Source organism: Phasianus colchicus, chromosome 1, assembly GCF_987193195.1.
Source record: "Phasianus colchicus chromosome 1, bPhaCol1.hap1.1, whole genome shotgun sequence".
Lineage (NCBI taxonomy): Eukaryota > Metazoa > Chordata > Aves > Galliformes > Phasianidae > Phasianus > Phasianus colchicus.
In genome coordinates, this window is record NC_143436.1 from 35,013,275 (window position 1) to 35,040,625 (window position 27,351).

Sequence of the window (27,351 nt, forward strand, 5' to 3'; positions counted from 1 at the left end):
TATAAAAAGCTGATTTATATTTATTTTATTAAGCATATATGGATTGTTTGAATTTGTGTCCTGGCTATAATCCCTATGTTTGGAGCTATGCTGATGGGAAAATGGTATCCAGCAATATAGGAAAGGTGATACTGTGTCAACAGATAGGCAATGGGTTAGGACATGTGACAGTAATCTTCCACGGCATTCAGAGCATTCAGACCATATGCCTTAAAACATCAGTAAAATACATGTCAAAGCCATTTCCTCCCCACAAAACCCTTAAAGGATCCTGGGGGGATGTGAGGAGGGAGCTGCAGCCCCTCTCTGGGCACTCACTGAAGGGCACAGGGACAGAGGAGAGGACAGGGCATCTTGATCTGGATGAGTGCTCGGCTGTGTGAGAAAGTGAATGAACAGAGCCAGCAGCTGTATGTGAGCAGAACGCTGCAGATTGGCAGGGGGTTTGCACACAGATGCTTACTGGCAGCTTTTTGGAAGTTCTCATTGCAACAAACGCATGTAAGCTAACTGGACACTGCTGGCTGTTCTCTCTACTCTTGTTTTTCTGCACTGTCCTGATTTTTGTCTACAAGTTATAAGGGCCTTTTAGGAAAGGTTTTAGCGTGCAGTGGAGGCTAGCACTGGTGATTGATTTTTCAGTTCAGTCACCGTCAAGGCATCTCATCCGTGTCAGCTGTTCCTGGTCACTGAAGGCAAGGGTGGTCATACACATGCAAGAGGGTAATGTGGGAGCCCTCTGGAGCACACTTACAGCCTGGGATGGTGGGAAACCCCTTTGGCTGAACCTCTTCAGCTCAGTCTGGACAGCTGAAAGCTCAGACAGGAGGAAGCACCTCCAACCACAAATAAACAGTTTCTGTTCATTGGAAGGTAATGGACCAAAACCTGATGTTTTTACTAAGGCAGAACTCTCACTGAAGTCGTCCGGCAGTGTGTCTGCAGCAGGGCTGCGGGTTTTTGTCTGGGGTTATTTATTGAGACCATCATTTTTGAACCTCCCACTGGTAGCGTCTACCTTCCTCAAAAACAGGCAGCTTGGGAAAGGAGCACAGGGGAGTCCTGTGTGGAGGCCGTAAAATGGTTTACATTCTGTATTAATATTGATTTAACAATCATAAAAGAACATAAATGTTTAAAAATTAAACATTTTTTTGTTTAAATATTAAACATTGCTATTTCTTCTCCTCCTGATCTTTAAATCAGCCTTGAATGTGGTTGAGGCTGTTTCAGAGTTGCTCCTTGCCATCTCTCCAAGGTAACTTTTCAGCACAAAAGCTTCCTGGCAGAAGGTACTCAGTGGCTGACAGTAGCTGGAAGGGTTATTTCCAAACGTTCATCATTGTTTATTCCTGTCGGGAGGTGTTCCTCACCTTTTGAACTTTCTAACTTCCAGCCCAGGTCGTCCAAAGTGTTATGCAGATTGATCAGCATGGCATAGAGGGGAATAATCCATTCGGGATGCTTTGAAAGATCAGTAAGGGTTTCCTTAATTGAATAAGGGGTAACTCGGTGTTTTATGAACAACTCTTATCAGTCTGCAGTTTTAAAAGACATCTCTTCTGCAAACAGATCTGAGCCACTGCCAGCTCGCAGTGCTGGCTGCTGAGCCCACGGTCCAGCTTGGGGCTTGCTCAGGTTGCCTCGTGCTCTCAAGACAGCAGGACAGTCTGCGGATGCCTCAGCATTCCACACACAATACAGGCTTCCTGGTGCATGTAATGGGATGTGGCACATGGCCTCAGAGCAGGTAGCTGCTCTGCCTGCAGAGCATGGCTGTTCCCCGCCAGTGTGGGCATGGGGAAGAGCTGGGAAAAAGGTGAGCAAAGTTGAATATCCTCCTTCTTGGGTAGAAAATGCACTGCAAATGTGCAGGGCTGCAGGTTCCCTCGGATGGGTCTTTCCCTTGCTGCCTGATTCTTCAAGGTTTTGGTAAAAATGCTAAGGTAATACAGTTGCTGGGATTAATGTGGATTGTTGCTCAAATAACCCAAGGGGGGAAAAATGCTTCAGGACGAGATTTGTTTCTGGGGTGTTCATCAAGCTGTTGCAGAGGGTGTAAGGCCTGTGAGCATCTAGCTGAGGGCAGCTTCCCTGCCCCTGCCCATGGTCGCACACTGTGCTTTTACACCCAGTGAGTAAAATGCTGCAAGGATGCTGTTCAACTCCCTGCAGAAGCTGTGCTCTAATCTCCTGTGCTCTTGCAAGAAGGTAAATCCTGCTGTATCCACATTCCTCATTCCTTAGTGCGGTCTGCAGATGATGCAGAAACATATTGAGGCAGTAACCAAGCCCAGAACAGGGGCTGGACAGGCTGGGGAGCCCAGGAAGGGGCCTAATTGCTCTCACTGAAGTGACAGCAAGAACTGTGTGTAAAGCATGCCTATCTTTCAGCAGCAAGCTGTTTGTCTTCTCACTCTGATTGTTAATGACCATGAAATGCTAGCAGGTCAGCCAAGACACTGATTCCTTTCCTTTCTCTCTCCTTATAACTTTCAGGGATCCTAACACTTTGGGATAATGAAATAATGTGGCTTGTCAGTCCAAAATAATAACACTTTACAAAGTGGAAATGCAAATTTCCTGTGATATCCCTGAATAGCAGGTGGTATTTCCTGATGCATTGTTTCTGACCTTCAGGGAAATTGAAATTATGAACTTACTGAGGAAAATTAGTATGGTATCAAGCTCCAGCAATTACAATAAAACAATGAGAGGATAGTGAACTGAATAAAGCAACAAGTAAGAGAAAGTTTGGATTTTGTATATTTGTTGTTGTTTTTAATAATGCTGTGGGCACTGCGTGTTGTTAAGATACAGAAAATCTTTTTACAGAGACTTTGATGTTGCAAAGGGAATACAAGAAGATATTTAGCTATGGGTTCAATTGCTTCTAAGGACATAAGCAAATAATACGGAATAATTAACCATTAAATTATTAAATAAATAAAAATTGCTCATGTAACAAGGTAACTAATACTTGTATATGGCTGGGAAAATCGACAAATATACACTAGAGCTTCTAACAGAAGACCAGGAGCAAACGTGTGTATGCTTCTGTTAACTAGATTTTACTTTGAAAACATGGCAGTCTGTGCTGCTTAGTTACAGACAGGCAAAAATCACAAAATTTTGGTCCTTATTTTGTAAAAAGGAGATGAACTATCAACTTTCTTAATCTTCCCTTCATGTAGATCATACAGCGTAGACTCATACCTTGTATGTAAACCACCTAGGGCGTGATATATGTCACATTGTCTCCTGTACCTACCTAAAATAAGGACTGACAGCTGGTTTTACATTTCTTTTGAAGAGACAGTGCTGCATGTTCCTGTATTACAAATCATGTTATGGCTGAAAGGCCTATATAATGCCTGTGGAATCTACAGGATCCATTTCCAGTACAGCTGTCCTATTCTCTCCCACATGCAGTTCCTCCTACTCATGCTATGAACCCAGTTGAGTTTGTTTCCTGAGCTTGTTCAAATAAACTTGAGATTTCTAGTTATGTGCAGCTGGTCTTAGTGGTTTTTATGTCAACTCCCTAACTTTCCTTGATGATAATTTATTATTTAACTTCTCTGCAGCACATGCATGTATGTTCCTGTAGTGTAAGGAAATGCTTGTGAAAAAGAAACCCTCTTGGCAGTCATTCTACAAGACAGACTAGCTCTTGCTTGTTATACTAGTGGCGGAAGTATCTGATCCTTGATTTGCAGATGCTAAAGCCAGATGGGACCCTGTGGTTATCTGATGTGACCTCCTGTGCAGAATGGGCTGTTGGAAGTCCATCGCAAGCAGAGATCTGCTACAGATTGTGTAGAAGTATACTCAGTAGGGCATTCCTTCTTACAGGTGGCATTTGAATGGAGGTGACAAACCCTTATCATCTTTTCATTCATGTTTAAAAAATGGGGAATGTGGTAGAAGTTAAGATCAGTTCCAAGAAGCCTTCCTTCAGGTATTCTTGACACCAACATGTTCTGTACTGAAATGTTTCATTTGTTTGGAGCTCTTTTCCTCACAGCCCATCTTTTGTCAGTACTTTGAGCATGTGTTTTTTGTGTGAGGGGATCAGCAATGCAGCACTCAGTACCGGGACAGTAAATTTCCCTGATACTATAAGTGTTGCAGGAAGACCTTGTTGCCCCAGAATCTTTCCACCTGGCTTGCTGGGTTTGTTGCTTGTTGCTCAAGAGCTGTACAGTGCCATGGGAAGACAGGAACAGGGTGAGAAGCTGTATGAATATTTACTGGTCAACTCGGAAATACCAGCTGTAGTATTTTTTTCAGTCTACAGCATAGCAGGACTTAATTCCTCCTAGTCTCAGGGCTGTGTGCAGTATGTAGACCAGCGACAAGACAGCTCATGAGCTGGAGAAATACATGCAGGTGTGGAAGAACAGATATGGGCATAATTTCTAATCTGAGATTAGAAATGTAATGTATGTCTGAGTTACGGTATCCTGGCTGAGCTTTGCTAAGTGTTAGTGTCTACCCATGCATGAGCTGCTAGCCTGTCCTCTCTGCTAAGTACTGTTTTTTCCTTAGTAAAACAGATATAAAGTGATGCTATTTGTCCTCACAAGTGAAACTGGCAAAACCCTGTAACTGGTAGTGACTTTTAAAATGTTTTCTTAGTGATGTCTTTGTGTCCTTAAATCATGAAGAATGCAGTAGATCACCAACATCGCAATAAAGAGTTGTCTTTTTGTTTAGTAACCACTCATAGATTAAAAAGTCATTGTGACCCACATTGGAGACAACATGAGTCATGTGAAAGAATGGTAGTGGGATGAGCGTTGCTGTTGTGAAAACAGTGGGGAAGTGATCTGAGTTGCTGATAATAAATTCATCACAAGAATTCTGTCTTGTGACATTGTCCAGTTCTGTCACAACACCAGTGTTGTAAAGGGGCATGTATATGTCCCCTGAGCTAACAGATTAAATAGGCTTACTGGAAACAAAATGAATACCTCCAAGGAGGTTGCAGTAGGATGCACTTTTCTTTCCTATTCACTTTGAATGAATGCCTTTACATGGTACTCAAGAAAATCGCATCATTAGAGGTGTTGTTTTTCAGATGAGATGTAAAACCAAGGCCCTGACCACTTGTGATTATTAGAGTTCCCATGGCTCTTTTCAAAAGAGTCGAGGTTTTGACCCCGGTGTCCTGGCCAAATTCCAATCTGTGTAATTACATCCTTCCTTCCCTGTGCTTAAACTGGATATGGCGTTCTTTACCTCGTGTCCTAACTGTATGCAAGATTGTCTTGTGCTGTTAAGACAGATCTCATTCCAGAAATGGCTGCACTTCATGCAAAGTGATGCAGATCCTTTTTTTGGGTTCCCAAATCACTTCTGGTGTGAAAATCACTGCGGGATCTGCAAAGGAAGGGATATTCAGAGATGAGATTATGTATTTCAATGTTGTGTTCTTTTTTGATTCTCATTTATTACATAATCATTTTGTAAGAATATCCATGTTGAGCCAAGGTATAATACCTGTATGACCCGTTAACACAGTATCACAGGTCTCTCCTGATAATGTGTTAGATTTCCATTTCTAAAGAAGCACTGATAATTGAAACAAATGCATTTGGAAAAAAAAGAAACTCACCACGAGTAATACTGATGAGGAGATAGGTGAACATGTTTGTCAGTGTGGTGTCCAGGCACTTCCCAAATGGTTTTGCACAGAGTTGAGTGTAGTTACCAAAAAACTACAAAATTGGAATTAGTCCTGTAGTCAGGAATTAAATGTACTTTCCTCTGTCTATTATACTGTGCCAATCTGACCCCTGTAATGGGGTGCAGCATGGCTGAGAGCCAGGGGGAAGTGCACTCTTGGGTCTTACTGGGCAGTGTTATATGTGAAGGCTCAAAAATGTAAATGGGCCAACTATTTTCTGTGGAAGGACTCATGAAAATAAAACTCATGGACTGGATCCTTCCTAATAAAATGATCAGTAGTGCCAAGTTATCCTACATCCTGTTTTATGAAGACCCTTATCTTTGGCAGAGAACCGCAACCTTCTTTCCTGTGTGCTCTGTCTTCAGGGACACATAGATCCTGTTCTTCCATCTGATCTCTTGCCAGTTGGTCTAAGCACAAACATCATCGTCTTGTCGTGGGATGAGCGTGGACATGTCTTCAGATGAGCATGTCTTCATGTATTAAGTCATGGCTGGGGCTGGGTATTGAGATATTGAGTACCTCCACAAGGGATGGTTCAACCAATCCCAGCCCAAGTGTCATTGGGCCCCAGGACACTTAGGAGTAAGGAGAGGGAGAGCACCACCCCAGTGCTGAGCAGGAAACCATATGGAGCGTGCGTGATATTGGGGGGTTCCTTCTGAGGTACAGAACGTTTATTAATAGTATCCTGATGTGGAGATCTCACAGAAGTTCTGGCTTTCTTGTCAGTCAGGAAGCTTTCTGGAACTGTGGTGGTGCATCTGGAAGACTCATGAAATCATCAGTTTGAGGCTTGCAAATCAATTCACAGTTAGCAAAACATTGTCTTTTTGAGAAAAAGAAGCAAAAAGAAAAAACAAAACAAAAAACAGTATTTGCTAAGCAAAATGGAGCTAGATTATATCACTTCCATGAGCTCTGTGTTTAACCATTAAAAAAAAATATTGATTTAGTAATAAATGACAATTATACAATGCCGAATGAGCAAAACAGCCACAAATTGCCAAGGGCATGTGCCAGCAAGGGCAGAAAGGAATTAAAGTTAAAAAACATGGCTGAAAAGGCCACACATTTATAAATGTAAATACATCTAAATTAGCCCTGAAGGCACACATTCCTGAGAGGTGGTGAAAGACGAAGAGGCATGGGCAACTCCTTATCCCATCATTGTCCCCCACCCTTTTGAAGTGCTTGTATAACAAAGAGTGAATGTCCTGGCTGTTGCATTGCCAGAGCAGTCTAACCACAAAGCTGAAACAGATGTTTCGTCACAGATTGCTCTGTTGAGAGATGGTTTGAGCTCTTCTTCAGGAAGAGCATGGGCTCTTGCAGATCCTGATGCCATCAGCCCTGAACAGCAGGTTGTTTTTCTGCTTGCGTGTACGGGTATAATCATTCTACTCCCCAATACAGGGAGTCCAGGGTCCTTACTGTTCCTCCCTGCTTTTCCATGATCTGGGAAAAAAGAGCCCAGCACTGTTTCCTATCAGCCAAAGATTTCCAGAAACTGCTAGGTGTACACGCACTGTCCCAGTCTGTACTCCGGTTTCCTCACCTCTCCTCTCAATGCTGTCCTCCTTCACCAGTGGCCTCCTTGTTGGCCATGGGGGTTTTCCAGAAAGAACAGTGGACTCACAGCAACTTCTGGTTTTTATGGGGCTGATGGAGAGCTCCTCCTGGATACACTCTAGGCTACCCAACTTCATTCTCAGGATAAAGTCTTGCTTGAGATTGGGCTTGGGAGTCACTGGCAGGGGACGTGGGGACAGTGGGATGCCTGGAGCATCCTGCTATCCACTAGCAGAGCCTCGCTCTCCTCCATCAGTAGCTTTCATACATGTTAAAATCTAGAGCATCAGGATGTCCTTGGCCACACTGCTGCTACTGTTAAAATGATCTTGCAGCTACCATTTAGAGGTCTGGTGCTGTTATAATACCTGATCTTGTGAAGGTGGATTATGTTCAGCTGCCTATCAGGGCATGTTTACGCAGGGCATGTTAATGCCCAGACAACATGTGTGTCTCTGCTTACCACAGCATCATCTGGAGGCCTGCTATCCTTCTCCTTCATCCAGCAAGCTGCCAGAACCACCTAGCCACAGATGCTACCAACATATACCTATTTGGCACCTCCCAAACCACACAGGATCCAATGAAAAGAAACTGTGACTTGCCAGGAGATGGAAGCATTTACCTGTTTGAGTAGACTCAGCAACCAATTTTAGCCAAGAACAGGATTTTGCTCAAATTTTTGCAGTACAAAAAAAATCGTTACTTAGAAACAATCAACAGCAATAACAAAGTGTGGAAAGGTTATCAGGAATTGAGAATTGAGCAGTCTGGTTCTCTGGAATGAACAGCCTTTGGTAAAATGTTAACAAGAGCTCCCTAGCAACACTAACATTTAAAACCAGACTGCTTTCCAAGCCCATAAGGTGCCCTGTGAGCTAGGAAATCTTTGTGAGCTGTGGCAGGGCAAGCGGTGTGGGGCGCTTCAGGCGCAGCATTCTTGATGTGGCATCGGGTTACAGCACAATAAGGAAAAAAGCTGTAGGGGATTTGCATGCACAACTAACACACATACCTTTGGTGTTCACGTTGTTAGGCCCATGCAACTAAGATGATCTTCAGGTCAGATGTAGCTCAGAAAAGACTTTTAAATATCTGTAGCTGAGCAGTCAGGTAACTGTCCTTTTAAAGTTAGGATCAAATCCTTCTCTCCTAGACTGGACTAAACTCAGTCTGTCCAGGATGTAAATAGCACAACTCCAAAATGACGCTGGGATTACCAGTAGCAGCGTCTCTTTCTCCCTCCCTCTTGTCCTCCTTTCTTTCAGAACAAGAGCAGTGTGTGTGCAGACAGTGTACATATTTGTGCTGCCGTCAAGAGGTCAATGACATGATATTGTAGACTTTAATTTTGCAGTCTTGCAAAATCTTGCAGATTTTGCAGCAAATGACTTCTAGCTGAATAACAGAGAAAACAGTTTTGCTGCCACCTTTTAAAATGCATCACTGTGTCCCACAGATTTCAGAATGATGCATGTGGTGAAATAACTGTTACAGAGTGAATGGTGAAAGCACACCAGAAATGCAAACCAAAGGCTCTTTCTGCTTTGCAATACAGATCATTGATTTGGACACAATGAATGTAATTTCCGTTAAAAATAACTATGAACTGAGTTCAGAATTTTATATATCATGCATCAGAATGACCTCAAAATGCATCACGCCAGGAGGCGTGGTACCACTTGCCACCAAGCCCCTGGTATATTTCAAGTATATGGAAAATGTATTTCTATTTCAGACACTGACTTCTTTATGAAACTGTGCCAGGATGTCAGCAGGCTATGTTCGGACTCTCTGACAGACACTCTCAGCAGCATCAGTTTCCTGGAGGCAGTAGTAATTATCAAATCTATTCGATAGACAGACAACCATCAGACATCTGTATATCCCAGACGAACAAAAATATCCCCAGCCAACCATGTGGCTACCAATGGATGTGTTCAGACAAAATAAGTTCAAGAGAAGTGCCTCAGGCCAGATCCTCAGCTGCAGAAAATCAGCAACCAGCCTTCCTTGCACTGTGTGCCTCTTCTTCAGAGGAAACCCCTGCCCAGCCATCACAGGGCAATGGGAGGTCACAGGAGGAACGGGCTGGATGGGAAGAGGAAGCTTCTGCAGGATTTTAGGGCCAGGCCTGGGATGACCACATAAGTTCCATACAAGATGCTTTCTATCACCAGCGAGTCAGAAATGGATATGCAAAAGAGGCCGCTTACATCCCTTCTATCCTTACTTCAGCTTATGCTGATGGGGTACAGATAGATCTTTCTAAGGGGATGTAGAGTGACTTGAACGATGCCTGGTCACGGGCTTTAGGCACTGTCCTGCAGTTGTCTGTGCTGGTGGCTGGGGCCTTTCTTCCAGCACTGCCTTGTCCTCTGCCAGTGCTCAGGCACAGCTCAGGAAGAGGCACGGGCCGTGGGGCTCCATCTGGGAGGAGGAAAAGTTGTTTGGATACAGCGATACAGCCCAAGTTTCAGGCCTGCAGTGGATTGTTTTCTCCTGTAGATGAAGCCTGCAGATTTCCGAGGTCCATTTGGCCTGGTTCACACAGCAGCCAAGAGCCTGGGCCTTCAAGGGCTTGAGGCTGGGCCTTCAGGAGAATATGAGGTGGAGTTTCCTAGATCCAAAGTGGTTTTACAAGGCAAGGAAAGAGGAAGAAAAGCACAGACCTTCCTATCAGCAGGAAGATATGTAGAATCAAGCACTCAGTTTCCTCTCAGTCTCTAAGGGTGTTGTATGGACATTGCAACAGCACATTGGTAGGGACACAGGCACAGGACAGAATCATCACCTCTCCCTGCCAGGACACTTCTGCAGTCCCCGGGCTGCCTAGCAGAGCAGAGTTTACTCCTCGCTTGCCATCACTGCCACTTCAATTCTTTTCCTATCCCTGTTGTTGGCAGAAGCTTTTCAAGACCTGGAAATGAATGTGATTATTTGTATCTAAGCCTACATTGTTCACAATGGGCTCTGCATGTTTTCCAGTCTGTACATGACGCAAGAATACTGTTACTGAATGAATTAAGGTCTCTCTGACCTTAAAATGGAGGATGAGAATGAAGGTACAAGGCCGGAAAGAAAAATGTTGCCTAGCAATAGTTATGTTTTGAAGTTAAAAGTTCACTTTCCAAACAGTTGCGAACTTTGCAGAAGGTCTGATTTTGGACTTTCCTGCCCTGTTTGTTGTGTTACCTCACTGGAGACCATTGCAAAAAAAAGGGAGACTGAGGAACTCCTGGCAGTCAGGTCCCAGGATGAGGCCACTGCTGAGTTCTGCAGCTCTGATCAGCTCTAGGCACATGGTACTGCTGGGAATGGTCTTTGAGGCAGAGCAGCCTCTGATTTAATGGTCTGTATGGCGAGAGGCGCCTGAGCGAGAAGAGAGGGAAGACTACAACAAAAGCAGGAACCGGACGGTAATGTGATCTGGTGCTTTTCACCTCTAGGTCATCAATTCAAATCTAGCTGGTTTAGAAGTAGCCAAAAATTATTTCCATATGGGTCAAGAGAGATGCATGTGAACAGAAGGGTTGCTGTATCAAAACAGACAAGATAATCTGGAGGTAAACAGTTGCACAATAGTTACTTGTGTGGAGAAGTCTGCAAGGTATAAAGTTGAGTAGTTCCTGGCCAGTTTATATCCTTGGATCACGAAGTTCTTTGCAGATAACTTATAATTTATTTATGTCTCCTAAAATGTAGTCTCTTTTCTTACACTGTACCTAAGAACAATGAACCTCCCATTTGGCATTCTCAATAGTCTGTTTGTGCAGGAGATTATAAATAGGCATATATATATGACATTTGCTTAACAGGAACCAGTGTGTGCTATAGGTGTTTATCAACAAACCATCAGTGCTAAATTGTGTACTAGAATTATTCTGAAAGGTAGAAATGTTGTGCTTATTATTTTAGCAGAAAAATGCACAATGTGCTGGGTGAAACCTGAATAAAATGCATGAAGAAAGCTTATCAAATGCATGATAGATGATAATAAAGTAATGGGGGAACCAAACAGAACAGAGGTTTAAGAAGAGCAGTCAGCAGCAGCAGATCCTTCTGCATCTGAGATGTGGGACTACTCAAATGTACTGATTTTAGTTAAGTGAACCAGTATAAACTTTGTTTATAGTATTTAACAACAGACACAAGGCCTATTAAATGGGCATTTCATAAGCTTCTGTGCCTTAAGTATTTTGTGAAAATGTAACTGGTACCGACTGAAAGATCATAAAAATTAGTATCATCTACCAAGAGCACTGAACTAACAACTATTCTGCTCTGAATTTTGATTATATCCTTGATAAATGGAGTATTGTAGTGCTTGAACTATCAGCTCAGTTAGCAGATGAAGAAAAATTACACTGTTCCCCTTCATGTTCTCACCATTAGATTTGTACCTTTAAGATATTCTGTAGTGGTGGGAAATCTACGCTGAGGAAGATTGGGTCAAAGAAATTGAAAAAATAATGAAATATACTGGTATAAAATAAGGCTGAATTGGATTTTTGATAGGTTTATTTCACAGTTTTTATCCTCCCCAGATGCAAAACCGTTGCAAAAGTAGCAACCCACAAAGTTTTTGTAGTGAAAGTAGCTTTTGTAGGCAAAATGTATGAAATCCTATCCCCACTGAAGTCAGTCTGTTGGCTTCCATTGCATATATATGTACCTGACTGGATACGTGTGCCAATGCCTGAATTTTCAGGCTACCAAAAGAGTAATGTGAAACAGTGTGTTTTGGATTTGCCAATTAAAATATAAAATTTCAATGCCAGTCAAATAATTATTAAAAGTCACTTGTGTACTTGGGAGACTGTGATGCTTTCTGCTCTCCTCCACAAGTAGAATAGAAGCACTATTTACTTTGTCATCACCTAAAGTTATTGGTGTAGCTCCTGAGATGTTGCAGGGTTTTCCAGCAGCAGTCAGGGGAGGTCAGTTTAATAAGCTAATAAATATTTTTTGAATGACCTGACTTTGTATTTGGTATAAAGAACTCTGAGTAGTGCCAAGTAGGATAGAAAATAAAGAATAAAAGTTCCAGAGATTTTGCCAAAATTCTCCACAGATTACTATTAGCCTCATTTATGAGACTGCACAGAGGACTGTGAAATCTCCTTTGAACTCTTAGGGCCAGATGGTTTTGCTGTTAGATCCTAATGACCCACAGCAGTGTGCGTACACAGACGCCCCAGTTACCAGTTGGCTGCAAACATGGGGTGTAGGCAGGAGAATTCATGACCTGTCCTTGCAAAATACAGGCAGTTCCTGCTTGGGCAGAGGGGGAGCCTCTCCTTGCTAATGACGCTATAAAAAGCCTTTCTGCTCACCTCTCTTAGGGAAGATAATTTCTAAAGCAAGTCATAAGCATTCTGGGCTTGGAGGACTGAGTGACAGGCACAGTGCCCTGTGCAATTCTTCTGATGGCCATGAAGCCATCAAAAGGCAAAGAGGTTCTCATGGGCTTTGTGGACCTCCAGTCCCAGCACTGTATCTCCATGCATTCTCAAAGAGTGAGGGAAAGGCTGGACTCAAACCAATTAAAGCGGTAGGGCAGAGCAGTAGTTAAGGTGCTGTCATATGGAACTGCTTGGAAGACATGATTTATTTTGGATTACATTGGTTTCAACTGGTATAATATGAACTTCCTGATTTTTCTAGGATATGTAGACAAAAAGACTAAATATGGTTTTACTCATCTTTTAATTTAGAACTACTAGTGTTTTGGTGACCTCTGAAATTATTTTAACGATCTCTGCACAACACTGAGCTGTCAGCACTATAAATGTCATCCCAACTGGATATTAGTTTCCATCACGGTCATTTAGCCTTACCAGCAGAGCTACCTTCATGTGAATGTCTCCTCTGTGTCAAGCTTTGGAAATGGTCACAGTTGCCAAGAAGCATCAGTCAAACATCTTCATAATACTCCATTTAAAGAGAGAGATGCCAACACAACGTCTAGGAGCATCGTGACTGCAGCTTGCCCTTGGAGCTTCAGGCACAGCAGTTGGTGAATGATTTGTGCAGACCAGTGTTTTTATCTCTGATCACTAAAAATGTGTTCCAGCGTAGCTCATCTTAGCTGACATTACCCTTAACTGTCCTTATTATAGCACAAGGAAAAATGACAGGGTAAGGGGAAACGCTCCAGAGAATGGGAAGTGTGACAAACTGAATTTGATACAACTTTTGACTGCTGATACAAGATGAGTATGGGCTCATTACACGAGGCTGAACTTTTTTGTTCCTATAAAGAAAGCAGTGAAGTTGTTTGACCGGTGTCTGTATTTACCAACAGAGGGAGAAGTTATCTGATGGTATCATTTTTTGTCCGACAGGGAATGCCTGAGCCAGGTTTAGGCTGTAAGGATGCTTCTAAGATACTGACAAAGAATAAAGTGACAGAATTTGAAAATAAAGTGAGGAGTGAGGTGACAGAGGAGGTGTAGAAAAAGTATGTTGTAGAACAATTGGACTTTGAACATTCAAATCTTAGAATCAATGTTAAAACTCCCAAAAGGTTTGTATATGTTGCTCTTAAGGTGGTTAATTTTTTTCTCTTCAGAGTTAGGGATCTCATCACAAAGTTCAAAATTACTGCATTTGTCTTATCTCACATTTACTTAGTAGTTTAAACATGGCAAAACATTCTGCTGCATTTTGGATATCTTCTTGTAAGATAGACGATACATGGTCACAGGATTTTTCCAGTACTGTCGCTTTGTCTTTCTGCCTCATACAGATTTGAGAAAGTTACTTAAGATTGCCTTGCACTTGTATTTGATGTAAATTTGATGTAAAATTTGATTCTGTATGTATGAAATTTCAGCTGATCTAGATTCGGTGTAAACTAGCTGTTTTTTCCAACTAGGGATAAAAATAAGATGTGGAAGCTGTGTGTTTCACAGAACTCTGCTTGCATACCATCACTGAAATAAGTGAGGCAGCCCCTGGCGGTGCAGGAGACCTGCCATTGTATTCTGTGGGCTCCTGGAGGGATATGTAATAGTTCAGAGCCCTCGTGTCTTCATTTTGCTCCAAAGCACCTCTTTAAAGCCTCTTCTCCTTGGCTTTTTGTGGTTCCAGTCTTTTCCGTACATAACCAAGACGGATTCTCTTTCTTCCCAGCTAGTTGAACGTGCATTTGCCACAGCCTTTTGAATTAGAGGTGTCTCCTTCGAAGCCCTGAAAAGATCTCTTAACTCAGTGAACACAAAGCTTACCAAGTAGAGGCGTTTGTATCTGCAGTCTGTCAAGAAGGTTCCAAAGGCATCACATCCACAACAGTTAATGAAATCAAAGAGACTGCTTAGAAAGTGTTCCATTCTTCCTGCGTGCCCTGGTTCTGCTGGCTTGTGTTGGCCCCAGTGAAGGAGCGTGCACTGTGGTACCCAGTGGCCATACCTAGTAGCCCTGAGTCCAGGGCTCATCCAGGGGATGAGTAATGCCCTGTGTGCCATGATACAGCCATCACTGCCACCACCCTGGGCTTGGCAGGACAGGCACGGCTCCCATGCGCTGCTGTGTGTGCCACTAATCCTGGCGAGGGGCTGACCCAGCTCCTTGTCCTTCGGAGCTGTGTTTCTTCCATTTAAGGGAGAAAGCAGAACATGCGCTGTGCTCCACTGGAAGCCTGGCTGGCAGTGAGCAAACGCTGTCAGGGAGCTCCTGACATGCAGCACTGAGATAGCAGAGGTCTCAAATGACTGGGATTCCTGCAAGCCTTGGTCAGTATCACAAACGGTTTCCAACTGGGCAAAGTACAATATTTTCCCTCTGCTTTTTATGAATGGCCGTATAGTGCGGTGCTTGAGTCAGAGTCCTCTGCAAAAGCCATTCATAAAAATAAAAACAAAACAAAACAAATACACACAAAAACTTTCTAGGTCCAATCTGGAACCACTGGGTGCCAGAGGCTGGGAAAACACACTGGCAGCTCAAGCCCCAGCTATCACTGAAAGTATTCAAGGGGCTTTCTGGTGGTCTGAAAAGTATGAAGTGCTGTGTGGAAGGGCAGCTGGTAGAATTATGGTGACACATACTAGGCAAAAAGCCAGGGCTGGCCTTGTTTCAGACATTGTCTTTCCTCTCATTGAAGTGTCAGGACCTAATTCATGGAAAATTTGGTGAGTTGGCAGCTCTTTCAGAAGATTTCATTGAGCTACAGTGTGTGAGAGTCACATGAATGTGGTGCACACAGCCAAAAATATATGGGGATTTCTGAACAGGAGAAAGCAGTCAGCCGCTAAGAATGTCTGCAGATTTCATAGGGCTTGGGAGTAAACGTACACAGGTGTAATCAGCAGGCAAGGAAAAGAAAACAAAGCAGAAAAACCTTTCGGATTACTGAAGAGCTCCATGAATTCTGCAATTACGAAGGTTTTCTTTGAAACAAATAATTTCTTTGTCCAAGAGCAGCAAATGCCTGTAATCAGTTCAGGGCTTGCAGCCCACCTGGAAAAGGTGTCAGGAAAATGCGTGCCTTGCTAATCGCTTCTCCACTGCAAGGGAACTTAATGGAAAAGAAAAAGATCAGCCTCAAAGCTTAAAGACAGACCCAGTCATTGCTTTCTTCTTTTCTTTTTTTTTTTGGTCAATTATTTATGTGAAAGCAGAACTTAGCGCCTCAGGCAGAGGTACAAAAATAAAACAGCAATAAGATTCCACCGAATTAGAAAAATGACTGCAAATAAACAAAGCATCTCTTGTTAAAGTGGGATGCCGGTGGTGGGCAGCCTGAATTGAATCAGTTACATTTAATTTACATTTTCATTGATCCTTCCCACTGAAATACTGCTCTGAAAGGCCAGTTACACTAAACTGTTTATTCAGAAATATTCCAGTTATTTCCTACTATACTGTCATGAAAATTAGGTTTTTGGCTATCTGGAGGGACAGCGTGTTGGCTTCTGCCCAACCAAGGCACTAAAATCATGGCTGGGATTAGGAACAGGCAGGAAGGAAGGGCAGGAAGAAAATCGTTGGGTGCCATTCACACGCTTTGAAAACAGAAGATCCTGGGGGGTAGAGTGGGGGAAGGCTGCTTTGCCCCACTGAAATAAGAAAAGCCCTTTTGTGCTCACAGTGTCAGGATTTCTTCCCTTATCTGTGATTGTATTGTTCCGTACAGCTCCTTGCACTCACAGGGGTCACACCACCAGAGCCGTGGTGTATTTTAAGTATGTGGATGTCAGTTCCCTAGCTGGTACTCCTCCTCCCTGCAGCTCCCTGCAGCTCCAGGCGATGAGGTGGGATGAAGGGCCTTGAGTGGTATTCCCAGCTTGTCTGGGACCTTGTTTCCCATTCCCAAGTGGGAGCAACCAGCTCCTCAGCCCCTGGCTGTGCCACCAGCTCCTGCATGGGCTGGTGGACACAGCCCTCATATCCCCTGCTCATGTGTCCAGCCAACGCAGTGATAGGCATCCCAAAACTTCCCCAAGAAGCTCGTGAGGCTCGTCACCTCTTTCATTCGGAGCTCCCAAACCAGACCTTCCTGGGGCCAGAGGCACCAGTTCACCCTCGTTGCTGGCTGCAACAAGGCTGGCTTTGGTCTGGCAGGGAGCCCTGCCTTGGGAACAGGTCCCTCACCTCTGTACAAACAGGTCAGGAAGGAGGGCTTACACACAACTCATGACTGAAAGAGTGTGGAAGAGGGTGCACAGCACAGCATTCATGGAGACAGCAAAATAGAACTAGGCTGTATGAAGTAATGCAGCAAAGTAAATCCAGCCATGTCATAGAAGAGCTGGAATTCATAACATGCTAAATTAGACCTCACCTTGATTTTACTTATACAAATTTAACATGTTTTACAGCCAGAGTAATCAGAGGAAGGTCTTGATAAATGTAGGACTCTAAGAGCTGAGTACATTCATCACTCTAGTTCTGAATGTGGATTTTGCCTGTGTTTTATTTCCTATGCTGAATGGAAACTTCAGTGAATTTACTTCTCATCATGCTTTCTTTTTTTGACTTTTCAGCCTCAACAAGTGGTTCAAAAGAAGCCTGCTCAGGTAAGAAAAGCTGATTTAAAGTCCTTGGACTGTCTTAAATTGAATACTCCCTCAGTATTTAGACTGGTCTCATTTACTGTAAAGAGTGAAGGGAAATGCATCAATAATATGAAGCAAGGGATAGCTGCTGGCTTCTTGTGCAGAACCACTTGGCAATTCATGCAGTAGTCCTAGGGAAGGAGAGGAGGCAGCAATAGAGCTACTACCAGAGTGCTTGCTAAGACGTGTCCTCCTGCAGTTGCCAAGACATGTCCTCCTGCAGTTGCCAGGTGCTGATGGCAACACAGCCACATGCATCTAGTGCAGATCTGGCTTGTATCTGTGTATGCCCTGAACCTGAGTAACTGATGTCTGCTTAAAGGAAGGAGGGACACAGGTGTGAAATCATTCTCTCCACTGGTCTGAATGAGTCTCTAAATCCTGAGTCAAATAAGCTGAACTTGATAATTAAACTGGATTCATCTTAAAGACTAACACATTTGAAGATCTTCTGTTGAATGGTATTGTTCTTTAATACCTTAGACAAAATGCAAGCTAAGGTATAATGAAACCAGTCAAACACACTGCTTTCATGGCCTCTTCCATTTTATTTTGCCAGGACACTCATGTAAAAAACAAACAAACAAACAAACAAACAAAATGAAACAAAACCCACTAACTCTTATGTAACTTTGTTACATGTGCTCCAGCAGGGAAGAGGTGTGGGCATGGGAGCAAGTCTGTCCATCCCTACTTGGCAGGCTCCATGGGGCAGCACTACCATTCCTTGGTGAATATGAATGATTGCTGAGTCAGGAGCAGAATGGGCTATTGCTTTTCTGGAGAGAAGTTTGCTTTCAAAAGGGAATAATACTTTCATTTTTCCACCTTATGGTTTTAATACATTATTGTACAGTGGGCATTATGGTAATGTCTACTGCAATCTGAATTAAGAGCTGTTACATAAGAAACAGAAAACATCCTAGCTGTGAGTTGAAGGGGTGAAATGATGTAACTCTTAAAAGTATGTGTAGGAATCAAGTTTCTACAGAAGAAATCAATGCAGTCACAGCAGTGGTGAATCAGTGGCACTGGCAACAGTACTAACGCCTCCTAATAGCAGAGATAACATTCAAGATGAGTGTTGTAGTGTCTTCAAGTGAGGTAAGTTTTGCAAGGAGAGGTAATGTCTTTTATTAGGCCAGCTCACAGAAGAAATGCAGCACCAGTCCCTGAGGACCCACCATCTACAGCCTTCTGACTACAACACACAATTCAAAACACACTGAGTTGTTCTAATAAAAGATATTTCCTCTCCCTGGTCTCACTTACATCCTTCAAATGCGAGGGCTGCAGTCATGCTGTTCCTTGGATAGCCTGGTAGTAAATCTGCTGGCAGGCACAGAGCCAGCCTTCTCCTCCATGGCACTGGGGATGCAGGAGCTCAGACTGTGCTGTGCAAGGGAGGCCAAATCTGGGAGGCAGAGATGGAGGCTGTCTGAGTGGTAATGGAGTGTGAGCCCTGATACTGAAAAGGAAGGAGTGCTTGGGACCGAGGCTGAGCTGGGGTGCTGGAGGATGAAACGGGGCCCTGGACTCCCGTATTCTGATAGAAGAACAAAGTAATGGCAGCTTTAATGATCTAGGAGTTTGAATTGAAGCACTGAGATTCCCAGGATGGATCTTCCCATCCTTCCTTTCCCAAAGCAGTGGCTGTAGTGGTCATGCCATGGGTGCTTCAGCCAACCGGGTGCAGCCGCTGCTGCATCTCCCTGGTCAGAGAGTGAGAGCGAGAGGCGGAGCCCTTTGACATCCCCATTAGTAATGGAAACGTTTGCATAGCAAACTAGAAGGCATGAAAGAATGGATAAAAGGAGTGAGAGGGCTTTTTAGCAATCCCCAGTCATCACAACAGGACTAGTGGTATTAGTCTTTAAATTATCTGTGTGCCATGTCTTCACTCAGAGAACGTTTCTTTTCTTTAATCCTTGGCCTGAGGGATTTTCAGTGAAATCACTGACTCGTCTTTAACCCTTCCTGGTCTAGCTAAGCCCTGATCCCACACTCCTGCTTACACAACACTGCGGTTTTGCTGGCTGTGGGTGCATGATGGGGAATAAACTGATGGCTGAGAGCAAGCACTCCTGGCAGCATCTTCCTGAGGCTGGGAGAAGAAGGAGGTAAAGCAGTGTAATCCCTGGGACAGCCAGGAGCTTCATGACGCTGGGCTGCACTTCAGTCCTGTAGCTTTTCTCCATTCTCTTTTACATTGATTTTCCCTTTAAAGGAGGAAGGTTCAGTCTCAGAATTAACAGCACGAACATGAGCTCATGCAGGCTTCCTAATCTGAGCTGTCTAAGGAAATAATGATAAATTATATAAACATGGGGACTACATGGAAGTTCATGGAGGATAATGTAAATCTGACTCTACATACAGAGGAATCTCTTCCTTTTCCATCTGTTTCCTTCAAAATATCCTCCCAGATGGCTTTACCATGTGGCAGTCTGGATTAAGTTAGAAATGTATCCTTTCTTCATCAATGGGGACTGAAGTGGCTGCGGTCAGGAACTGCTGTGTGACGGTGAGCGTGTACCCCAGTCTGCCATGGTAGAAGCAGCAGAAGCTTTATCCCTGAGTGCAGCACTTCAAATTTTTGGCCTTTTCTAAAAGACTTCGGTGAGTGTTAGTTTACATCGCTGTTGCTGTCATTCCTGCTCCTAGTGCATATGCCTCTTGGTTTTGTGTTATTTTTAAAAGTACAGAAGCTGCAAAACCAGATCACATTCTCCTTCCATTGATGAGAGTTTCCTTCCCATCACCTTTTCCCAGGTTTTAAGCATTGCACAGAACTCCCTCATGCTCTAAATTTCTTTATCAATATTTGCTGCTAACTTAGGACCGTACAGATGTCTTTATAAACTTCTGCAATATTTTCAAACATCCCCAGAGCTCTGAAGAGTGACAGTCATGCAGACAGCAAATGCAACTGTAAATTCAGCTGGAAAGCTTTAAATACTGTAGTCTGTACACACCTCTGTGATGTTCACTGACGCATACGCTCACATTTCCGTGGGGAAATGAAAAAAAGATAGTGAGCCTGACTGCATGCCATCAGGAAGTTTAGCACCTTCACATAAATATGTGCCTAAACCTCAAAAACAAGAAGCTCTCTTTAAATCCACCATTTCTGAAGAATGGGCAGCCAAATTTAGTACAAATGATGAAATAATATTACCGAGGTATGCAAAGAAACAGCCCATTTTCTTCCTTTCCTTGTTTTTAAACTATTTGTAGCAGCTGTAGCCTCTGCCATATGGGAGAGTTACACTCTTAAGTAATACAAAGGAAATAGATATTTTTAGGAAAACATCATGAAAGCTATCAAAGTTTTCTGAAAACAGGACATGTTTTATTTTTATCATTCTGGAGAGGAGAAATCCAGTGAGTGTGGAACAACCCTTTGAAAATTTTTTTATAATCTCTTCAGGAGGTCTGTTTAAATTTGAAATCCATGCAGTTTCTTGAGGTTGTGTCAGAGTCTGACAGGCAGCATACTGATCCAAGCCCAACTGTAATTTTCTATCTTATGCTAAGTGCATTAGTTGCTCTTAAAACAAAACAAACAAAAAATTAAATCCTAATGAGAATAAGACCAAAAAATATTGCTTTGTATAGGAATATTGTGTTTATTCATCTTACTCAGTTCTTAGTCTTGATAGCAATTAAGTTATGCATGTTAATTAGTCATAATATATGCACCTCACAACTTCAAGTTATATGTGTTCCACAGCTGCACCCATCACATATGCACTCAGTGTAGGACAGACAGTAAATACTACAAGTGTCAGACAGGGTCTGCAGTCCAGGAGCTGCATTGATGATTCACATATTCATATGCAGCTCAGAAGCATCAGACCTCGGGAGTGCAGCTGAGAACAGGAGACATGATGCTTGTGGAGCAGTTCTGACACGCTGGGATGCCCTGGCTGGTGCCATGCTGTGCCCATGTGCTGCATCACCTCTCTGTGCCCTGCAGTGTATCTGCACTTCCACAAGACTCTCTGTACCTGCTACACGTCACATGGGATTTTTTTTCCCCTTTCGGGAAAACTCAGAGAGAAATGTAATAGAAGGACTCGAAAGGTTCAATCTAGCAAGGATTCAGGGTTGAAGGAAACTGCTGGTGTCACAAAAAGGCTGGTAAATCACTCACTGCCACACAGGCACACTCAGATCTCTGAGGGAGCACATGGCACTGCTCGAGCCCAACCTACATCCTGCCCACTGGGGAGCAGTGCAGCTTTTCTCATTGTAGCTGTGGTTCCAGAAACACCTTTGCCCTAGAGGATGACCTGGTACCCTGGGTTTTCGTCACTCTTCCCACTTCATCCAGCAAGTTGTGTTGTGTGTGCTATACTTTTTCTGTGTTTACCGATATGGAGAATTGGGAAGTTGTCAGTTTCCAGAGGGAGAAAACTTTATTTTCTGTACGTATGTGGAATTTTTTACATTTCCACCATAGGGTGCGTGTGTGTTTTTCACACTACTCCTGAACATCCTCTGAGTGATTGAGCTGCCTTTCTTTTATCACTGTCATTTTTAAAGCAAACACTGAAAGTTTTCCCAAAGATGGCTGTAGGAACCACCTTATATGTTCTGGAAGCCCTCGGCACCATTTGCATGCATGCCAACATGTGGGTATTACAACTCAGTGAGGCTGGACTTGCTGCACCTCCTCATGCATTCCCATCAGGACCAAGCCATGGGCCCACAGTGGGACCCCCAGATCAGTGCTCCCCTCCCACACCTGACAGGGCACAGTGCCTTTTGGATTTTTATATAAATAGCTTCACAATGAGATAACCTGTTTGCATTGACCCTTTTCCCATAGGTGTCCCTGGAAGGTTCGTTTTTCCAAAGCTTCACACTATTATCATCACTTAAGCTTTTTAAATCAATGTATGGTTTAATTTTCTTTTTTTTTTTAAGTTTTTGCTTTGGAAAAATCTTCCATATATGGCTTCTGAGTGTTCTTGAAACTTTTTTTCTCATTTGAAGAGATTGTTTTAAGAAATGGATAAAAGTATCTCATGAAGAATGGATCTAGTTTGAAAAATTGTTACCAATTCTGCCTTTTCTAGCAACCCTTGCTGGCAAAAGAAAAATGCAAAATAAAGAAGCAATTAAATATGATACCAAATTTGTAGACTAGAGCTAGAATCCCTAAGAAACTTGGTTACCTTACTGAAAGAAAGAGCTTGCAATTACCATCACAGTTGTTTGAATTTGATTTTAAGGGGATCAGGAGAGTCTCTTACTTTCCACATGGTTGCAGTAGGTGGAGTCTCATGGGGAGTGCCAGGGCTTAAGTCTTACTTTTTTCCTCCTTTCAGGACAAAATGGTGGCAATTGCATGGTGTGGTCTCCAGAGAAAGGTAGAAATCGTTGGTTTATGGTGATGGGGACTCTGAAGGATTTGTTTCAAATGAAATAATTAAAAAAGCAGATTTCAAAAGAGCACACGTTTCTGAAACAAACACAAAAATATGTGGGGAAAAATAAAGAAGTTCAATATCCAGTTTGATGAACAGATGAAGCACTAAAGAATGAGGGTTAGAAGAGGAAGTTGGGTATTTCTGATAGCAAAAAGATTGTTTTTATATGATATAACTTGTGAATAGAACCTGAATGGTATGATGCAATGAGATTTCACCTAAATACTCAAATCAGTGTATAATTCAGATTTCCAAAGCTTAACTGTTTGTGATTTTCATTTATTACATAACCGTAACTGAATAACATTTCTGAGACTGCTCCTTCTAGAAATTTGACTTGACATAAATTAAAGAAGCTGAGAAATTATGTAACCAGAAGAAATCAAAGAAAGAAAAAATGATCTTCAGTACACAAGTATGTTCAGGTATTCAGTAATTTTCAAAGAATCAAGAATCAAAAATACAGTGATCATAAGGTATATGTTGCTGCTTTATAAGATTATCTTTTTAATATTTTTTATAGTTTCTTTTATTGATGGTGGCCTCTCAGTTCCAGGCTGGCAAGCACTGCCTGCAGTTAACGATTCCACACACTAAATAGTGTAGCCACAGGGTCATCCATTGCACATCAGCAATGCCCACAGGCAGAATTTGGGAGCCTGGCTGAGAGAAGTAGCAAATTCCCAGACGGTTACTTGCCCAGTCTCTCTCTTGGGACCAGTAGACAGCATCCCTGCACCCAGCAGCTGCACTGCTGCAGATTTTGCAGGGGAGGAGGAGCAGTCTGCTTCTTGCAGCACCACGGTGGCTGCAGAAATCAGTCTGGAAGTAGGTCCCCTGGAGAGCAGCCCAGTGCATCTCACTTAAGGAGCCTTTCAGGCTACACATGTTGCCAAGAGAGAAGCGTTATCCATGCCACTCACTCAGCATTGGGCTGTGGTGCAGTCAGTGAGGTCAAAGAGCCTCTGAACAAACAAACAGGAGGAAAACAGTTTGGTTATGTCCCAGCTTCATACAGCACCTACCTCAATGCTGAGTTCTGCATCACCTTGCTTGGCGTGCCCATAATCTAAAAGCAAGCTGAAGTGCTTCTTCCCTTATGCTGACTAAGGAACAGAGGTGTCTGTATCACCTGTGGTGGAAGAGCCTCCTATGTCCTTTGTAATCATCAGTGCTGAACACTTGTAGTGTGCAAGTCCCTTTTTAGGGAAGTCTCACTGTGAATTGAACATCATCTGCTGAAACTGAGATGTTGATGCTTCCATCTCATAAGGGACTTGTGAGCATGCAGACAGTCATGTTTTGATGTAACTAAAAAGGAATCAGATCTCCAAAGATATTTTTGCTTCCTGGCTTGTTAGGAATGAGCTGTGGGATTCAGAGTCAGGCGTGCTGTGATGTGCAGCTTGAAGATGCCCTGGCTTTGTCAGTCATTTCCCAGTCATTTGAAGAGCAGGAGTGTCACTGCATTGCCCAGCCTGGGAGGGGTCATCCACTCTGAGCAGTCACGAAAAGATTATGTTACTTATTTAAACATGGAACACACAATTTCCTTGACACGAGCCCTAGCACAGGAAGCAGCCATCTGAATGCAGAGCTGGTCACACATTAGCCAATTCGATACAGACATGCTATCAGGTTGCTGCTCTTTCCCAAGGTATGAGGCAAGGCCTGCTCCTAAAATTCTCCATGCTGAGCACACAGAAACACCCAGAAACTCCAACTGTTGTGCAGCTTCACACATGGTGCTCAGAGCAGGTGTTGCAGTTGAGTACATGGGGGCCATATACTTTCCCGTAAGTGAGCAGTATGACATCCTTGTGATTTCTCCATTTCCTACTTCACTCCCCTTCCTGCCTGGGGAAAAGTCCACCATGGGCAGGGGATGGCTGTGAGCAGGAAGGCCTTATGTTTGACCCTGTGGCTGTGACCACAGATGACAAGGGAGGCACCACATTGAGTTCAAAACCTGGCTCTGACTTGACACAAACAAAAATCTCACTAGTAACCAGAGGAGACACAGCTGTGAAACACCTCTGAGAAGGATGGCTGGACTGGGAGCACTGTTTAAGAAATGCCAGTCAAGAGCAAATTAAACAGTGCTACTTTTACATACATATACTGTGCATTTTGGCCAACGTTTCCAAGAGTAACAAGAGTCATACAGCTGATACTTGGGTATCCAGCTTCATGAGCATACAGGATTCTAGGAAGTATGGGCCACCCCCTGAAAATTTGGATTATTTTAGAACGTTTCCAGAATGATATCCAGAAAGTTGAAACTACCAGAATGATCAGCTGTTGGACTTCAACAAAAATAATCAAAACGCTAATTAGCAAAGATGAGGTGTATCAGAAGGCTGTGCAGAGCAAAAGCACTCTTTTCACTGAGGGCTTCGTTACTGAGGTTCTCGTAAAGGTTCTTCATCTTTCACAATCAGCATCATTGTCCTCCACACCCGGCTGAAGTAATTGAAGGATGCCCTATTTCTTGGCATAAATATTAAGTGTCCCAGGGCTGTAATCCAGCTCTTTCGCTCCATTGAAAAACATGGGACATGGGCCTTATGTAACTATGATTGGCTTCAGGGTTGTATGAGACAATCTTAAACAACATACTACAATCCACTTTTAGGAATTGATGCATCTTTGCTTTGCTTGTTCAGTATCATATCAGTTTTGTTTCAAATTGCATGTTATGAGTGAAGTATGCTTCACTCCAGTAATGGAGGTAAAATTAGAGGAACACAATGAGGTTTGAAGTTAAGACCAAAGAAAACACATTTGTCATCTGTTAAATAATTTGCTAGAATAGTCATTTACAGTATGTGCATACCAGCAGTATTAAAAAAGATTTGGCTAGGGAAAACAGCAGTATACTCAGCCCTTATTAACTGATATACATCTTTAAACACGTTCTGGAAGGAAACATTAAGAAGCCAGTATTTTATTTTATTCTAGAGTTTCCATGGCATTGGGGGAATTTTATAAGGTCCCCTTATTGCCTAAAACAACAGTCTTAGAATGGAAGAGTAAGAAGCATTTCACAGACACTCTGTCAGTCACTGTGGGGTATCCATGGAATTCAGTGAATTTAGTTCCATGAAATCAGTGCTGCCATGCTATTCTGGAGAAAGATGCAGCCTCCCTGGGCAGCCTGTCAGCACATGACACCTGTGCCAAATGTTAGGGCTGGCATGGAGCAATGGGACTTACAAGCATGCCTCCTCCCATGAGGCTCACAGAGAAGAATTCAGGCAAAGGATTAATTAAAGTCAGTGCAAAATGAAAAAAAAAAAAAAGAACATCCTAAAGCCACTTTTGCCAGTGGAACTTCCATCTTGTGCTCTTTTTGCGCTACCCCTTTGTGCTGTGACAGTGTGAAGCAGCGCAGCCAGTGAGCACTGGCTGTAACAGGCAGGCTGCTGTCTGGAGAGGAGCTGTGAGCTCACTGTTGTTGATCGCGCATCTGATTTTGTTAGCATGGTGCTGCTGTACTTACGGACAGAATAAAAAGTCAAGAGGCTTCTTAGTAGGCTATGCAGTGACACATGCTCCACTTCATGGTGAAGACTGCAGGAGTATGTAGGCATCGTTCGGGACATTGACACATTGCAAAGCAGTACACAAAGGACCCACCCTATGTCTTTGGGCTGTCCAGTGTCTGTAAGGATCTCAGTTTCCTGGGTATAGGACCGAAGTAAATAAATACGCTTTTCTCACAGAGACTGGAAAAAAGCTATTCAAAACGACTGCCTATCTCTTGGGTATTTTACCACTCACATCAGCATAGCAAGCTATCTCATGGATTCTGTTTCATTGGGATCCCAGTGTCACAAATGTTAAATTCTTGATGAAGTCCGCTCCTCCAGATGGTGAACATCACCATGACGAAGTTCTGCTGCTGATCCCATTGGAAGGCATTTCTGGAAATGCCAGAATGTTTTCAAAAAAATGTTGGCCAAAATCTCCCTTTAGGAATGACTGTTTCTTATATTAAAAAGGGATATGATGCTGCCAGTGTACTTTGTTATGTTGCTTCTGATCTGTTTATGCAGTCACATTGTTAAGGGCCAATCTCTGATCTCAGGTTTGGAGAGCTAGTTGCCACAAAACAACCATGGGAAAAGAGAAGGAGGGGGAAAAAAAAAAAAAAAAAAATCACCCACATTCTGCCCAAATTCAGATCTCAGATTTCCCACATCCTGGTATTTAATTTCTCACAGAGTTACCAATGATTGATCTCATGGCAGGATTAGTGGGAAGAAAAATGAGAGCTCCATTGAAACCAGACTTGAGTCTGGAAAGATGGGACATGTGAGCTCTAGGACCCAGGAGATATCAGATTCAGGGCAGCAAATGGCTTCCTCCCACCCTTTCCCCGATAATCGTGCTTGTTTTGACTCAAAATCTGGAAACTGAAATCAGAACAGCAGAGAGGCAGTTACAATATGTTAGGTGGCTCGCCCATCACTTTTACAGTGTCCTGAGAACTGCGTTATATAGTGGGGCATTTACTGTAATTTATATTAGTATTTCTTTAAATTTACAAATAGCAGAATAGATTAACATTGAGATATAAATT

General features: G+C 43.0%; 1 protein-coding gene across 4 annotated transcripts in view; it reads left to right on the forward strand.

Moving 5' to 3' along the window:
- Nucleotides 1-27,351, forward strand: part of HMGA2 (high mobility group AT-hook 2) — a 104,348-nt gene that overhangs the window by 68,011 nt on the left and 8,986 nt on the right. For 3 of the 4 annotated variants that reach the window (XR_016465688.1, XR_016465690.1, XM_090138378.1), the window contains 2 exons: nt 17,257-17,289; nt 18,469-26,071. Coding sequence is in view for 2 of the 4 variants with exons in the window: in XM_090138378.1 (XP_089994504.1) it covers nt 17,257-17,289; nt 18,469-18,504 (69 nt within the window). In the remaining 2 variants the exon portion in view is untranslated. Of the gene's footprint in view, nt 1-17,256; nt 17,290-18,468; nt 26,072-27,351 lie in introns of those variants that run through there. The other variant, XM_031589507.2, reaches the window with a different exon arrangement.